This window comes from Tiliqua scincoides, chromosome 2 (assembly GCF_035046505.1).
Source record: "Tiliqua scincoides isolate rTilSci1 chromosome 2, rTilSci1.hap2, whole genome shotgun sequence".
Lineage (NCBI taxonomy): Eukaryota > Metazoa > Chordata > Lepidosauria > Squamata > Scincidae > Tiliqua > Tiliqua scincoides.
In genome coordinates, this window is record NC_089822.1 from 220,323,520 (window position 1) to 220,340,070 (window position 16,551).

At 40.7% G+C, this 16,551-nt stretch overlaps 1 protein-coding gene across 19 annotated transcripts in view; it reads left to right on the top strand.

Annotated features, from left to right (window-relative positions):
- The window catches only part of SLMAP (sarcolemma associated protein), a 121,132-nt gene that overhangs the window by 65,659 nt on the left and 38,922 nt on the right, over positions 1-16,551 (top strand). For 16 of the 19 annotated variants that reach the window (XM_066614774.1, XM_066614777.1, XM_066614778.1 and 13 more), the window contains exons 3-11: positions 1,972-2,044; positions 2,450-2,486; positions 6,001-6,063; positions 7,327-7,422; positions 7,638-7,709; positions 12,104-12,244; positions 14,639-14,776; positions 15,720-15,888; positions 15,974-16,024. In XM_066614774.1, coding sequence (XP_066470871.1) covers positions 1,972-2,044; positions 2,450-2,486; positions 6,001-6,063; positions 7,327-7,422; positions 7,638-7,709; positions 12,104-12,244; positions 14,639-14,776; positions 15,720-15,888; positions 15,974-16,024 — 840 coding nt within the window. The remainder of the gene's footprint in view (positions 1-1,971; positions 2,045-2,449; positions 2,487-6,000; positions 6,064-7,326; positions 7,423-7,637; positions 7,710-12,103; positions 12,245-14,638; positions 14,777-15,719; positions 15,889-15,973; positions 16,025-16,551) is intronic. The other 3 variants (XM_066614781.1, XM_066614788.1, XM_066614779.1) reach the window with 1 other exon arrangement.

Consider the following 16,551-nt stretch of genomic DNA (forward strand, 5'->3'; position numbering starts at 1 on the left):
GAGAACCTTCTTTCAATTTGTAAAAATCCCTGCGTGGATTTAATAAGCCTGCCTGTGTAAACCGCCTTGAATAAAGTCTTGAATAAAGACCAAGAAAGGCGGTATATAAATACTGTATATTATTATATATATTATTATGACTTGGTTCCACACAAAATTTGGTATTCGTGTGGGTTCCAGGAACAGAACCCTTTTGAATAATGAGGCTCCACCTGTACCACCAATAAAGGGGCTCCCCTGCCTTCTTTAGGGGAGCATCCCATAATTTGGAAACATTATAACCCTCTTCCATAGTTCTACCAAGAATGCCTATTAGTGCATTGGTATTCAGACTGAGGCGTCACAACACCTCAACCTGAAGACCCTGGCCTCTGCCCCTTGCAGGGGCAGGGGTGAAGGCAGCGACGTGATCCCCAGAATCGCTTAGCTAACGGGGCTGCAGGGACTGGGATGAACTTACCAGTCCCTGCAGCAGTGCCCTGGGGGTGCGGGGAGTGCTGTTCGAGCGTCTGCAGGGCTCCCCAGCATTCAGAAAGTGAGAGTGCAGTGATCACGCTCCACTTCAGGTTTTGCGGAAGTGGAGTACCATTGCTCCACTTTCACTTTCTGCATGTTGGGGGGCCTTGCAGACACTACGCTGCTGCAGGGACTGGTGAGTACATCCCAATCCCTGCAGCCCCCCTGAGCGACACGATCCTGGGGATCGTGTCGCTGCATTCCCCCACCCCCACTGCCTGCAAGTATTTACTGGGGCTTTCAAATTCTCAGAGAGTTTGAAAACTGCAGTATTAGTGGAATGCATTGGAGATCACTTGGGCATGTTCAAATGGGAGAAGTGGTCCATTGGGTATCCCTGAAGTTTCTGTTTGTGTAGTGCACCTATCCTTGCAGATAGGCAAACATATAGGGCTGCTTTATGCTGTTCTTTTTAAACTTTTTATTGGAGTAAGTACATTATTTTTCCTTTGAACCTGCCCCACAAGCATAAAAGAATACCACGCAAACATTAACTTTGTGTCTGCAATGCACTCTGAGACTTGAAATATCTCTGGTGTGTTCAGATTTTTGTTTCATGTGAGTGGCACCAATCATGGCATTAGCTACAAATGAGAATGTTTCTCTTTGGAGAAAACAGAAGGACTGTACCAGTAAAGTTAATTATTATGAGAATTCAGAATTTATGACACTTCCACATTCATGCTTTTAAATTGAAATGCAAAGTATTGTGAATTTGTAGGGGAAGGGGTTATGACCGCAAAATGCAGGAGGAAAGGATCCATATTTTAGAATGATGGCTTAATTTTGTGAATTTTTTTCATTGTTGTAGAAATCTTAAAGTTGCTTTCATCATTTGAATTAGAGTTGTAGATTATAAGGGTCAAGACACATATTAACTCAGCAGATGTATCCCGACCCCACAGTTGCCTAAACAGCAAAGAATGCAAGGAAGGGGACACTTATAGGGGACTATTGGCAAGTCATACCACCAATTCTCTCCTGCAAATACTCCCAAACCTCCCCCTGCTCCACATTACCATTATGTGAGAAGCACTGGGTTAGAATCCAAAGGTTCTCCTCCATAGAAGGATGTTCTTCCATTGAAGGAAGGGACTCAAGCCATTATGTTACAACTGGAGCTTCTTTTCCACCTGGCTTCCTTTGGTCAGGATCTAGAGAAATGCTTGTGTACATGTAAAGTGTATTTATGCATTCATATGAGATTTGCCAAGTGTTTCCCTGGCAGCTCCTTGTGCCTCTTAGGTTGCTATTGCTCCATAGGGAGATAGAGTCCCCTGAACAAAATTATTTGAAAGAAAGTTCAGACATTAGGACCTCTCCCTTTTTCTTTTGCTTGTGCATCTGAGTGATTGCATAGCAGCATTCCTATAATAGTGAACACTTTAAATTATTCTTAATGTCAATGAATAGATTCTTTTAACTTAGAACTTACAGTGTTAATGTTCTTTCCAGTCACCCATGGATGCATTGTTTCCACAATAAAACTATTTCTCCCAGATGGTATGGAAGCTAGGCTACGGTCAGAGTAAGTGTAACTTTTTAAAATTGTTTTTCTATTGTCCAGTAGAGTAGTTCTAGTGATCATGGTTAGCTAATTATCTCTTGTGGCAACTTGAAAGTGGCAGAACCATAGCTGTTTTTGCCTTGTAACAACCCAATTAAATGTGAAAGGTTATCTGTTTTGAGAAATCTGTTCAAATATACATTCTGTAAGACTATTAAATACTATTACTGCAGTGGGTGTGGGTTTTTTTCTTGGCTGAAATCTTTTATTCAACTTGATGTTGGAACAGTTTAAATGTAATGCACAGTCATTATTGTGAACACTTAAAGAGTACAAACAGCTTTGTAAATAAGGTATCTTTCTGCAATTCTAGTAATTTGAGAGTGACAGGAGAATTATTATTTAAACAGTGATTTTTTTCTTTAGTGTCATCCATGCTCCATTACCAAGTCCCGTTGATAAAGTAAGTCTTAGAACATTTCCTTCCTTGTATGTTTGAAATATAAAAGCAAAAAGCCATATGCTTTGAATGCCATAGAAAATGGGGTATTGATTCATGCGTACATTTCCGCTTCTAGCTACCATCCTACTTGGAAAGTTCTAAAAATTATAAAACAGTTAATATTAGCAATTACATGGAGTGAGGTTGTGTGCATTTTTTTTTCTGTGTAAGGACAGAATTTATATAATTTGATATTGGTCATTGAATTCAGCATCATGAGAAGTGCTGTTTCTTTTGTTAAAAAAATTCTTATTCTGTTTGTGAAGATAGGCTTCAAACAGTTGACACGGTGAAGTCTCAGATGTATGGTGAGGGAGGGGGAGATGCTAATAACAGCATAGTAAATATTACTCTGTTTTTATTTGAAGGTCAAGTTAGACAAGGGCACAACACAGGAATAAGTGAACTGTAATAGTATAATGTGCAAGTAACAATAGCTCTCTCATTTGCTGAGAGAGAATGTCATATTAAAAACGTGTGTCCCGGCGCTAAAAGTTTGGGAACCACTGATATATGCACTTTCATGGGAATACAGCCCATTAAACATAATGTAACTTACTTCTGAGTAGGCATGCATAGGATGCTGTGTGTGTTTTGAATTTATCATATGCAGTTCATCACAATGGCTGTCCGTAATTCCTTCATAATGTAAGAGAAGTCAGAGGACTGACTAGGTCATACTGTTAAGTGTCTTGCATATAGCCCCTTGCTTCCACCTTCTCTCTCTTTATTGGGCAAACTGGAGGAAAATTGGTAGCTAAGTAACTGCCATAACTCAAAGTTAGGGTGGAGATAAGATGCCCTGAAAAACTTCTCCTACATTAACAGGGAACCCCCAAATCTTAGGAATTTCCCTTAAAAACCAAACAATAAATAGTAGTAGAACATGTCAGTCAGAGAGATGTGGTAGTCCTTCTCTCTCCTGAGTGAATTTGGACTGAACAGAAGAATCAGTAACAATAGAAGGAACTTATTAAAGTACAGGGATGCAGACTGGCATCCCTGTCATCAAGCAGGGCTTGATGCTATGTAAAGCTTCTGAAGGCGAGAGGAAGCTCCACTTGCCTCACCTCCAGAGGCTTTTCTGAGCCTCCCAGAGGCAGCGTGCATTTGTGTGCTGCCTCTGTGAGACTCAGAGTATCAAAATCGTGACTTCTGGTTTCCTCTGGGAAACCAGAAATCATATCTCTCGTTCGATTGGGCTTTCTGAGCCTCGCAGAGCCAGCACGTGGATGCGCGCTGCCTGTAGGAAGCTCAGAAAAGCCTCCGAAGGCAAGGAGAGCTGTGTTCCTCTCAGCTTCAGATGCTTGGGGGGGGGGGTGCAACCTGCTGCATATGCAACATATTGCTGGCTGGAAGGTCGTTAAGGGCACACACCTGTATTTACAAGACTTTGGAACCACAGGGAAGATACTTGCTGATGATAAGAGAAAAATACAGATTTGGTTGCAAAGGTTTAATGGAAAATAGATTACAAAGCAAGCTGAAAATAAATGAATCCTAATATTGTATAGCTAAACAGGATACAAATCATATCTCCGTTTATTTGCACTAGTCAAATAGATTTCCAGTGCCCTCAAACTCAAGGCTGCCTAGGGAATGGGCACAACCCACACTAAGTATCTCATGCTCCAGCTCTGGACTAGGACAGTTGAATTCAGAGTGGGTGTTCATGTATGGGTTTTATAGCCAGTGGGCATAAGCTCTGCTTTTTCTGACATATTGGTCACTTGGAGTGTGTGTTTTTCCTGCTCCTGGATGTTTGGTGAGTTTCAGAGTCCAATGAACTGACTCAAGAGTAAAGAAGGGGCCAAAGCCCCAGAAAATAAAACAGTTTTGAACATCAGGTAAAGTGACCAAGAAAAAACCCAACCTACCATGCCTAAAGGCAAGGTCAGTCTGGGGAATCGAGGGAGCCCCTCCCCTCAGGAAGACTTTGTAACCAGACCTACCTGCTTGAGAGGGAGGAGCTTCCCAGATGTCAAAGACTGACCCTGCCATGGAGATTCTACCGGAGAATCAAATTTTTTTGGATACTGATGTAGGGGGAGATGCTCTTGGGATGAAGAAGATCTGGGATAATGTTGACTTGAACCTGGATGAGTCGGCAGTCTTCCTCAGATTGCTGAGGCATCCCAAACCTCTAAAGCAAGAGCTTCTAAACTCCAGCCTCTGAGCTGGTTCCAGTGCGCCAGCATTATCAGCTCAAGTGCAACGCGTCAGTGACGAAGCCTTACCATTCCATCCTGCAGCCTTCTTTCTTCGTGTCCAATCTTTGCAGAGCCTTGTGCTGGGCAGCTTCTTTCCCTGGGGAATTGGAGAGCAGATCCTTCTGGGGTGATGTGCAGCAGAAGTAGCTGCCCAGTGCAGAGCTCTGCAAAGGTCAGGTGTGAAGATAGGAGGCTGCGGAGTGGAACAGTAAAGCCTTGCCACTGCCGTGCCTGAACTGATTATGCTGACATACTGCAGGCTGGAGTTTGGAGTCCCCTGCTAAAGGGACGTGATGGCTTGAAAGTCCAAAATGGGTGAAAAAAATGAAATCATGTATTTTTACTATGCTCAGTACAAAACAAGAAATGTGCCATCTTAACCTAATTTATAGAAGGGGAAGTGTAGGAAACTAGCACTTTTTGACACTGGCTCAAAATAAGGGTTTTCTATGCACTGCTGAAACAGAGACGCCTGTGTTGGCTCGGTCATGTTATGAGAATGGATGATGGGCGGATCCCAAAGGATCTTCTCTATGCAAGGAAAGCGCCCTATAGGTAGACCACAGCTGCGATACAAGGACATCTGCAAGAGGGATCCGAAGGCCTTAGGAATGGACCTCAACAAGAGGGAAACCCTGGCCTCTGAGTGGCCTGCTTGGAGGCAGGCTGTGCAGCATGGCCTTTCCCAGTTTGAAGAGACACTTGGCCAACAGTCTGAGGCAAAGAGGCAAAGAAGGAAGGCCCATAGCCAGGGAGACAGACCAGGGACAGACTGCACTTGCTCCCGGTGTGGAAGGGATTGTCACTCCTGGATTGGCCTTTTCAGCCACACTAGACGCTGTGCCAGAACCACCTTTCAGAGCACGATACCATAGTCTTTCGAGACTGAAGGTTGCCAATACATATACATAATGGTTTATTCTTTTGAAAAAGGTTTCATTTTTTTCTTAATGCAAAAGCCTGTATTGATGCTGATATATTAAGAAAAACTTTATTAGAATCTTTAGAGAATATTTGCCTTACTTATAAGGTTATACAGCTGAGAACAAAACTATAAATTTCAGTGATTAGTGGTGATGACAGTCTTCAATTAGATACATAGCAAAGAACTGTCCGGAAGGATTAAGAGGGGAGAGCTTCTCAGGCAAAAAACAAGGGAGCAAATTTTATTGATATAACTTATTTTATATAGGTTTAAAGTGTTACAGACTCCAGATAAATGTTGTTGTTCTGACATAACATAGTGGCGTCCTCCAATTTCACAGGTTGCTGCTAACACTCCCAGTTTGTACTCTCAGGAACTGTTTCAGCTTTCACAGTATCTACAGGTAATTTTTCTTTTAAATGAACAAACAAATAATTCCAATAGATTTGACTTGGTAACCTTATGCTTAATCACTTAGCAGCTTTGGTGCAGTAGATATTAGGATCAAGGATGAACCTGAATCAATGATGGTGTAGTAAAGATAGTAGCATTTTTCAGGACATTTAGGAGCCAATCTGCATTGAATGTAGGAGCCAGTCTGCATTGACAGTACTGACCTAGATGGCCGGTATTGGTCAGTACTGACCAATGGTCTGAGTCAGTATAAGGCAGTTTCCTACTATTAGGGCACCCAGCTTGAGGGAATGACTGTGTTCATTTCTTCTTCTAACCTAATGATCAGCTGATATTTTTCTTGTATATTTGATTACAACATGTCTATGGGAAATTTGTAAAGAATTATATCAATGAAAAACAAAAACAAGCTCATTTAAAATTCCCAAAAGTGCCCTCCATTGCCTCCTTAGTTTTCCCCTTTGATCTGTTCTATCTGGGCTGTGAAAAAAAGTGAACTGTGCAAGTCTCTGTTTTTCTCAATTATTCTTAAGGGGGTTTCAACCATTTTTATTTTGACTTCTGTCAGCAGTCTGACAACCTCTGGTTCTCGTGCTGTGATGTGGTGTTTGATGCTAAATTTTTTGGTAGTGTGTTTGGAAAGTTGTACTTTTTGCTGGTTAAGAAGATCAACTGATGTCTCCGGCCTGTTGATAGGAGAAAGATAAAGTCTGCCATCTGGTGGCTGCTGACAAAGAGAACTTGAAATTTTTTAATTGGAAGTGGATATTGTTTCTCAGTTTCCTTGAACTATGATACCTCAGCTGCCTTGTGGTCCTTGTAACAGAATTGACTCCTGAACTGTTTCCTTATTAAAATGTGTGAAAGACCTATAATAAGATGGGTCCCAACATTCATAAGTGGCTAGAACACTTGCTTTGCATATACAAGGACCTAAATTATACCCATAGCATCTCCAAGTAAAAATATCATAGTTGCACAGCCAAATGTAGTTGGCTCCTACATTTACTGAGAAAACCAGGTAAATGTATGCACCCAGCCAAATAAACTAAACATTTAGGTACAGGCATTTGAGACGTAGAAGGCAGTGTATTCTCACCTCTTATGGGCCTTTATAGTCTATTAAGATAAAATTTGCTATCAATATGTAAAAACTGACACATTTTGACAGAAAATTGTTTTGTTTTAAGTAGTGTACTATGTTCGTATATTATGTTTAAGATAACTTTTATTTTTTTATGTTTTAATTCAGGAGGCCTTACATAGGGAACAAATGTTGGAACAGAAGTTGGCCACCTTACAGCGATTACTTGCTGTCACACAAGAGGCATCAGATACTAGTTGGCAGGTACTGTATGCTTTTATATTTAGGCCTGCTCACCAAGCAGATTGATCACTCATTTATCAGGACTGCAGATTACCAACCACTAATCTGAAGCTGGTATAGATAGCAATCTAACCATGTTTAGCACTATGTGAAATTCCACCACATACAGAAATTATTATGAGGTGCTTAGTGTGTATGTTTGCTAACTTGAGAATATGCTTGTTTTTTCCTAACAGGCTTTGATTGATGAAGATAGACTGCTGTCACGGTTAGAAGTTATGGGAAATCAGTTACAAGCATGTTCAAAAGTAGGTAGTTTACTTGGGTGCTGTGTATATTATTTGGCAACACAGTAACTTAAAATAAAAATAGTTGGTTGGATCCTAACTAATGCTTCAGGATGGAAGCAGTTCAGCTCATGCAAGGAGTATGGACAGACGGACGGACGGTTCCTGCCAATCTCATTGCTGCCCTTACCCCTTGGAGAAACATCAGGGACGTTTTTGGGGAAACAAGGGGCCAGAGATGGAAGAGTGGAGTGGCTAAAAGTGGAAGTACTAGTTGGGATCCAATCCAGTAGTTATGTAGTGCTACTTCTAACACTGTACAAACAACTTAAATGAGCTGGGCATTCTGTGATGAATATTGAATGTTGGAAGCAGCGCTCTTGAAATTACCGTCTTCTCGTACTTCTTGTATGGTTCTTTTATAGGCCAGAACTGTACAGAGTATTTTAACTGTAAATGCAATTGCAGATTTGTATAATAGCTTAATAATATGCTTTCACCTTTAAATATATTCATTCCTAGTTAGTATTCTTAGTCTTGGTAGTGTAGTAATCAAGAACACAGGGTTCACAAGGGGCTATACAAGTTAAATTACTCGTATGAAATTATTCCGTGGGTTTGGACAGTTTTTATCTGTGTAAGCAAAATATATGTACTCTACAATAAGGGATTTACTGACCTGCTTAAAGTCAGCTCATAGCTTGTGAACTTCATGCCAGAAAAGCTGAACTGAGTGTACCCTATTCCTCTATGGCAGAGGTGCCCAAACCCCAGCCCTGGGGCCACTTGCGGCCCTTGGGGAAACCCACTCTGGCCCATGGGGAGCCCCTAGTCTCCAATGAGCCTCTGGCCCTCCAGAGACTTGATAGAGCCCATACTGGCCCAATGCAACTGCTCTCAGCGTTAGGGCAACTGTTCAACCTCTCGCGTGAGCTGTGGGACAAGGGCTTCCTCCACTGCTTTGCTGCTTCACATCTGTGATGCAGTAGCGACAGTGAAGGAAAGGCCAACCTTGCTTTGTGAAAGTCCTTTTATAGGCATTGAGCTATTTCAAGACCTTTATTCATTCATGTAAGTTCCATCTCTAATATATTCATTTATGTAAATGTAAATTAATTCTTTTTCCCCCAGCCCCTGACACAGTGTCAGAGAGATGATGTGGCGTCCTGCCAAAAAGTTTGGACACCCCTGCTTTATAGTGACAGAGAAGTGCAAATGTTGTGGTCATAGCAGATTATGTAGTAGGCTTTATAAGTTGAATGAATTATTTCCTTTACTTCCAAATGTTCAGATTGTCTAAGTATGTAGGCTGTTTTTGGCTAGAATTGGAGTGGAAAAGATCAGGGGTGAAACAAGTTTGACTTAAAAATGCTAGGAGGATAGTGGGATATGGGCATGCATATAAAAAACAGTGGTAAAGACTGGTGTTCATCTTTTTTGATGGAATCCTTATCAAGATATATTTATACATACCTGCATAAACCTGCTCAACAAAGCTGCATGGTTCTGTAATGTCAAGAAAGGTTGAGGTTATAGCAGTATGCAGCCTTTGTTGAGCAGGTTTATGAAGGAGTCTTAACCTATTTTTATACATATTTATTTATACATATATCATCTAAAGATGTTAAACACTATCTTTGCAGCTATTATTTCTCTGTGAGCTTTTACACCTTTTACACATGTTTGAGCCTCCTTTGTTTTTGATGGATAGCCCATCAAAAGTAGTACAGGGATGTAACATGGTGGTGAGGTGATTGGTGGGTGTTACATCAGAATATAAAGTACTGAACCTTGAGAGAAAAATAAAGGTGTTTGACTGTTAAGACTTTCTCAATTTTGCTCAATGCACAGCTGGTTGTTTTACTTTCTCAGGTTCCTAATTCCAACTCTCTGGATCCTCAATCGGTCCTTGCTGCTAAGCAGCTACTCATGAGCCATACTATTTACAAAACAAAGCCACTTTACAAGTGGAGGAAACATCAACTGACACTTATTATGGGAAGTGCACTACACATGTTGGTTCAAGACTCTTCAAAGAACTTGGGGCAATTACATTCACATCTGTAGCCAATTACATTAGCATAGCTAACAGATATAACTGGTTACAAAAATTCATGCATATTTTATTTCTGATTTAAGCTTAAAACAAGACTAACACAATTAATCAATGAAATCCTATCACATGTAAGGGAAAGGGTGTTGCTTTGTAGTTCCTTTCCAGAGAGGGAATACTCCTTTTTTAAGGAAGTGACCAAGAATGCAGTTTCAATAGGCTACATCTGGGTGTTCAAACTTTTTGTCAGGAGGGCCACATCATCTCTCTGACACTGTGTTGGGGGCCAGGAAAAAAAGAATTAATTTACAGTTGAAATTTGAGTAAATTTATGTAAATTTACATAAATGAATATATTAGAGATGGAATTTATATGAATGAATGAAGGTCTTGCAATAGCTCAAGGGCTATAAAAGGTCTTAAAGCAAAGCCAACCTCTCCTTCACTGCCATTGCTGCCCCATAAAGTCACGCTCTTTTTTTAAATGAGTGAAAACTTAGAATCGGCTCGTAAGAGGCATGGCACTACACTGCTTGCAACGTATATTGATATGGTTACTTAGAAGTAAATGTGCATACAAAGAGGCCTACTTGCTACTGCAGCACCTTCTCCATCCCCTGTTGTAGGTGCTTGCCTGCAAGCTGATGAGTGGCCAACGGCTTTCCCTGCTTCCTCCTCCCCCCCAGCATCTTGCAGCCAAGCACTTGTGGGGGGGGAGGGCCAGAGGATGCCCCTCACCACCACAGTACCTTCTCTGGAATCTCCTTCCCCTTGCTGTTGGCTGCTCAGAGTGGTTGCAGGCCAATCTCAGTGGCCAACAGTTTTTCTTTGCAGGAAAAAAGTCCAAAATAGACTAGCTGAGAGCAGCTTGCAATTGCTCTGAGTGAGCCGTAAGCCTGGAAGCAATTGGTGGTGATGTCATCATGTCACTGAAATTAGTTCCTGCTCAGGTGGCGCAGCATTCGATGTCGCGGCCCTTAGGCAGCATAAAACCCAGGTACGCCATTGATACAAGAACAGTCTGGCATTACCACATTAGACAAGATTGATATAGTTCAGGCATTATAAGCAACACCGTAGGGAGAATTTTAATGGGCTATCAAAGTTCTAGACTGCGCCAAACTGAGTTATTTGCAAGCTGAACTCATTTTGTGTTGCATTTTTGGACAAAAACAAATGGTACAGACACACCTTGAGATTCTTAAAAGTCACTTCCCTCCTTGTGCTGAATTTTGTGTATGAGTCGTATATCCACAGATGTACAACTGTTTTCAGTTTTAGGTGTTGTGCAACAAAAAATGTCTGCTTTGCATCCAAAAATGAGCAAACAAGCTGAAATTTATTCCAAGATGACAATGAATGAAATTGTCTTCCTCTGAAGAGTCAAGTACTCAACTTGGGGTGTTTCTGGGTTCAGAGCTGTTCCTGCATGCCCAGGTGACAGCTGTAGCCAGAAGCTCTTCTTACAAGGTTTGGCTGGTTTGCCAGCTGTGGCCCTATCTAGAAGATGATTCTCTAAGTTCAGTTCTCCACCCATTAGTTAACATCTAGATATGATTACTGGGTGTGCTTGATGTTGGGCTGCCTCTGACAATTAATTCTGGTGGTGTTGGCTTCCCCTTGGCCTGCTCTTCAAATTGGGCCAAGGCATGTTTGCCTATTTGCAGATAAACATGCACATGCTGTTCTGTTTTGGTTTCCATAGGGCTCAATACATTTTCCTTGTCGGTTATCATTCTCTCAGTTTCTGAACCGACCAAAAATCATATCACAACCCACAGTTTGAGAACCACTGCCTTAACTTGATTCCAAGCTGTTATCCTAAAGACTGCCTATTCACATATGAACCATACTGTTCTTTAAAATAATCAGTAGAGGCTTTTTCTGGCCCACTGTTCACTAAAACTTAATGGGCCTCAGCTAGAGAAAAGGCCCTCTCTGTGGTGGTGCCCCATGAGGGGAATACTCTTCCAAGGGATATTAGATTGATTCCCAATCTTATCACTTTCAGGTACTGACTGAAGACCTTCCTGTTTGAAAGAGCTGTATAACTTCCTTCTATCTTGATTAACATTTTAACTTTTATTTTTGTTGCTTATTCCTAGTTATTGTAAGCTGCTTTACTAAGCTTATGGAAAGTAGAGGATAAATTTTGTAATGAAATAAATATCCATGTTTATGTACAAAAATACATGAGCATTTTATATACTCTTGCAGATGACATTGTAATATAAATTTTTGTAACATATTGTAGTACTGAATGTAAATATAAATAATAGTAGTGTGTATTTTTTTTAATAACAGTGTTGTAAGTAAATAAACCATGAATTTTGAATGCCTGCTATATCATATTTCTACTTAGAGTCAAACAGAAGACAGTTTACGAAAGGAACTGATAGCATTACAGGAAGATAAACATAACTATGAGACAACTGCCAAAGAGTCCCTGAGGCGGGTCCTTCAGGAAAAAATTGAAGTGGTCAGAAAACTCTCTGAAGTGGAGGTATTTTCTAATTGCATTTTAGTCATATTCCTAATATTCCAAATCAGTCCTCTACCTTGTACCATCCGAGTAGGCAGTGCTTCGTGTAGTCATTGCTATTAAAGTTAGCAATGCTACTACCCTCTGTTTCAGAGTTGTTATAAGTGGGGAATGCTAATACTATTCCTGCTTCTTTTTGTGGTCTTTATAATCCTAGAGTGATATGTAGACTGAGAAAAAGTGAGTTACCCAAGTGAGCTTCTCAGATCTTGTAAGCCCAGCACTGTACCCTTCTTACCACCAACACTGGAGAAGATAGTCTGAGGGCTAAATTGAACTACGGAAACAAAGCAGAGCTCAGAATGAACACTTGTGTTTGCTTATGGAAAGTATTTCTGTGAGAAAGTAGAGCTACCACTTATGCTCCAACCTGACAGCCATTTGGTCCCAACTAATAAGAATGGATGTCTTAGGTGCAGCATGGTTCAGTGGTAAACCAGATAAGCCCAAGAATGAAACTCACTTACCAGAAGTCACCCCTGGTAATCACAGGACTGTGTCTTATGGTGGTGTAATATTAAATCACTCTAATTTCATAAAGTTAATATTTTGTGTTATCTAAAATTTCTGTTAGTTGACTTTGTGGCACAATCCTGTGCCTGTCTACACAGAACAAGTTCAGTTGTGTTCCGTGGGACTTAGTTCCAGTAAAGTGTATTTAATACTGCATCCTTAGACACTTGTTTTAAAATTGTAGTACAGCAGTGTCTTTTATATTCAAAAGTTATTCAGTTTGTTTCAATTTTTAATATTGCCACATTCGAGAAGGTAGCTTTGCTTTGATGAGTACTTGTGCAAGAAACAAATCACATTTTGAATTTGTTGAAAACAATGTGTTTGGGATGCCATCCTTACGAAGAAGAACAGTAATGTCCTATGCTTTGCTGTAGGGAAATGAATGCAATTCTTGTACATTTTGCAAGCAGTGCCAAGCATCCACAAATTTTGGTTAGCCATGGTAGTCAAACCAAAATGTGTGGTGGTTAAACCCTTCTCTTCTGCATAATCTTACACATTTTTACTTGAAAGTGAATCCAACTGTGCTCAGCAAGACTTCCTCCCAGATAAGTGTGCATAGAATTGCAACCTTAGCACTTGATCTAATGCTGTGTCTCTGTGTGAAGGTATGAACATTCCTAGCTCTGGGTTTAGAGCTGGTAAGACGGGTGTTTGGAATGGTCCTCATAATTGTGTGGGCAAAGTCTATTGGTAGAGGTGTGCTTTTTGGTTTTATATTTTTGCAGATTTTGCTTTTGACAAAATGAGCAGTGCAAAAAGTGGTGTTCTGTTTTTTATTTCTATTTTTATGTTATTTTTATTTATTATTATTATTATTATTTTATTTCCTCCCCTGGGGGCTGGGGGATAAGAATAGGCCCTCTGTTTGGCTGTACTTGTCGTAAGAGGCAACTAAACAGCCACTGGGTAGATGGGACTTGTTAACCTGGGAAGGCAGCTCATCTGAGAGAAGGAAAACTCTGATTCCAAACCTCCACTGCCTTGTGGCTACATCCAGTTATGGAAGAGGCTTCAGGAGTCAACCTCGAGGCAAAATCCGGAGCCGGAGTCCCTGAGGCAGTTCATGGCTGAACACAGTCACGTTCTGGCAACTCCTGCGATGCCGCTGGAACCAACCATATTGGCTTCTGCCTTTCCATTGGACCATTTCAGCGACGTGGAGAGGGGGGATTTGCTGCATGGGTAACAGCCTATCCTCCATACCTACTTTACCCAGGCTTCGCGCACTGGAGAGGACACTCTGTTCCAGAACCACCATTCAGAGCTCGATACCATAGTCTTCCGAGACTGAAGGATGCCAACAACATGGTTTTTTATTTCGTTGTCACCAGAAAAACCCATTTCTGTCTATTGGAATTGCAGTGGTTATCCCCCCTTTTCAGTTTCAAACTTAGAATTGTGTAGGGAGCACAAGATTGCTCTGGTACTAAAGAGGAGAGACCCTAGGGCACCTTGGCCATCTGGTGAGAGAACAGTCAGACTCTAAAGCCTGTAGGAAAATCTGACACTTCTTTGCTGGATGGCTGAGGCAGTCAGGGTGGTTCATCATCCAGTGCCAAAATGCTAAACCTTGGCTTTCCTCTCCAGCTTGGGGCATGATAATTAAGCAGGTATCTTCAGTGCCCTCTGAAGTTTAGCACAGCTGCATGAATAATCAACCATATTTCAGGTTCCATGCTGGATGGGTTGAGAGGCTGGAGCTCCTCTTGTCAGCTTTGGGCAGTGATCACTCACCATTGCAAGGGTGAAGAGTGGAAATGTGGTAGACTGGTAGTTGCAAGCATTTAAAAAAGGCTACAATAAATTTTGCTGTTTAAGTAGCATTTTTTCTTACAGCGAAGCTTAAGTAACACCGAAGATGAATGTACGCACTTGAAAGAAATGAATGAACGGACTCAGGAAGAATTACGAGAATTGGCTAACAAATACAATGGAGCTGTAAATGAAATTAAAGATCTCACTGACAAACTAAAGGTATGGAAGGGCTCTCAACTTATAGCTGAAATGTTATAATGCTGAAACACAAGATACTTCAGCTTATAGCATTTTGCAAGAAAGTACAGAAACAACTAAGTCATGCAGCAAAAAGTTGGTGGCAGTTACACTGGAGTCTTCGCAATATCTGATAGGAGGGCCTCAGGGATTGAGGGCTGGCTAGATGGAGTGAAAGAGCTGTGGTTTGAATGCTTGTAGGAAGGAGGAAACATGGGACATAAAGTGGGGCGCACTGCATTCTATGTATTATGATTTTTGGCCATGTGAAGATTTTGGTATGTAACTATATGCTGCATACAATTTCTGCATTAACTCATGTTGCATTTTGGGTGCATTTTGTATTCTGAAGTATAAGCTACATTTTATATTATAAACTGTGAGCCAAGTACTGTTGTGCTTGTGGTGATCTATACTAATTTCAGTGGCAGAGACTGTCATGTATTTGCCTGTGTGCACACACTAAAATGGCCTTTCCACATTTGTCATCCCAGGTTGCAAAGTTATCATTCTGGTAATGGGGGTGAGGTGGGAGATGTAAACTGAGGTAACTGTTTAACCTTGCTTATTGGTTGGCTTGTAGCTCTTCTAGCTGCAGGATGCCCGCCTTTTCAAAAGTTCTTTCCATTCTTCATCCAAACAGGAAGCATTGCTTTTGAATTCTACCTGCACTCCAATGGTGCTAGTCTTGAAGCCAAGTCAGAGTGGAAGCAGAATATTGAAGTAATTCTTTCTGCGTGGAGTAGAAGAGAAATTGAGATCCTTTAAAAAAAATTACCTCACAGCAAGGAGAGTGACTGGAGGTGGTAGTGAAAAAGTGAAGGGCGGGCTTATGTGGCTTCATGTAACCTTAGTTATTCTCCCTAACAAACTTGTCTGAGAACTTCCAGCTCATTTCTAGGGTTGTTTTTGATATTGTGAATAGGCAGCTGAAGGAAGACAAGAAGAAATTCAGCAAAAGGGGCAGACTGAGAAAAAGGAATTGCAGCATAAAATAGAAGAGATGGAAGAGAGAGAGCAAGAACTTCAGGCAAAAATAGAAGCATTGCAAGCAGATAATGACTTCACAAATGAACGGCTAACTGCTCTACAAGGTCAGTCCAGTAGTCCAAAAATGTTTGTATTGTATGTTTTTCTTTTAAACTGTGAAATATCTTTTTTTTGGAATTCTGTTTGCAGTCCGATTAGAACATCTTCAGGAGAAAGCTCTTAAAGAACACAACAGTTTAGGTAGGTCTGACATTAAAGTACTTTACTTAATGATGGATTTTTATTATTAAATTGTATCCCTTTTATATGATAGCAGAGCAGTTAAATGTGCTATGTGTTGCTGGCAGTAAGAATGTTTTAAAATGGTGTCTATTACTTTCTGGTTTCTGGTTCGTGCTATAAGCATGCTTATAACACTGTACCAGCAGAGGGCACTGCTTTTAAAATGTTAGAGCATAGGAGGCTAGCTTGGTCATTGACATGTCTTCGTTCCAGGGATGTTGTTAAAGGAGAGTTATTGTATAATTTAGAGTTTCTTTAATGCTGGGGGAATGGTACATTGATTTTAGCACATCCAGTGAATATGGGACAAGTTCTATTGTACAAGAAAAGGAAATTGGATTGTCTTATTTCTAATAGGTGGGAATTGTTTCTTTTTCCTTTTAATGATATTTGCAAAAGATATCTGGGATTAGAATGCTATACAGGTAGTTAACAGCTCTTATAGTACTTTGCTTGTACAGAATTAATACCATTTGTTAATCCTA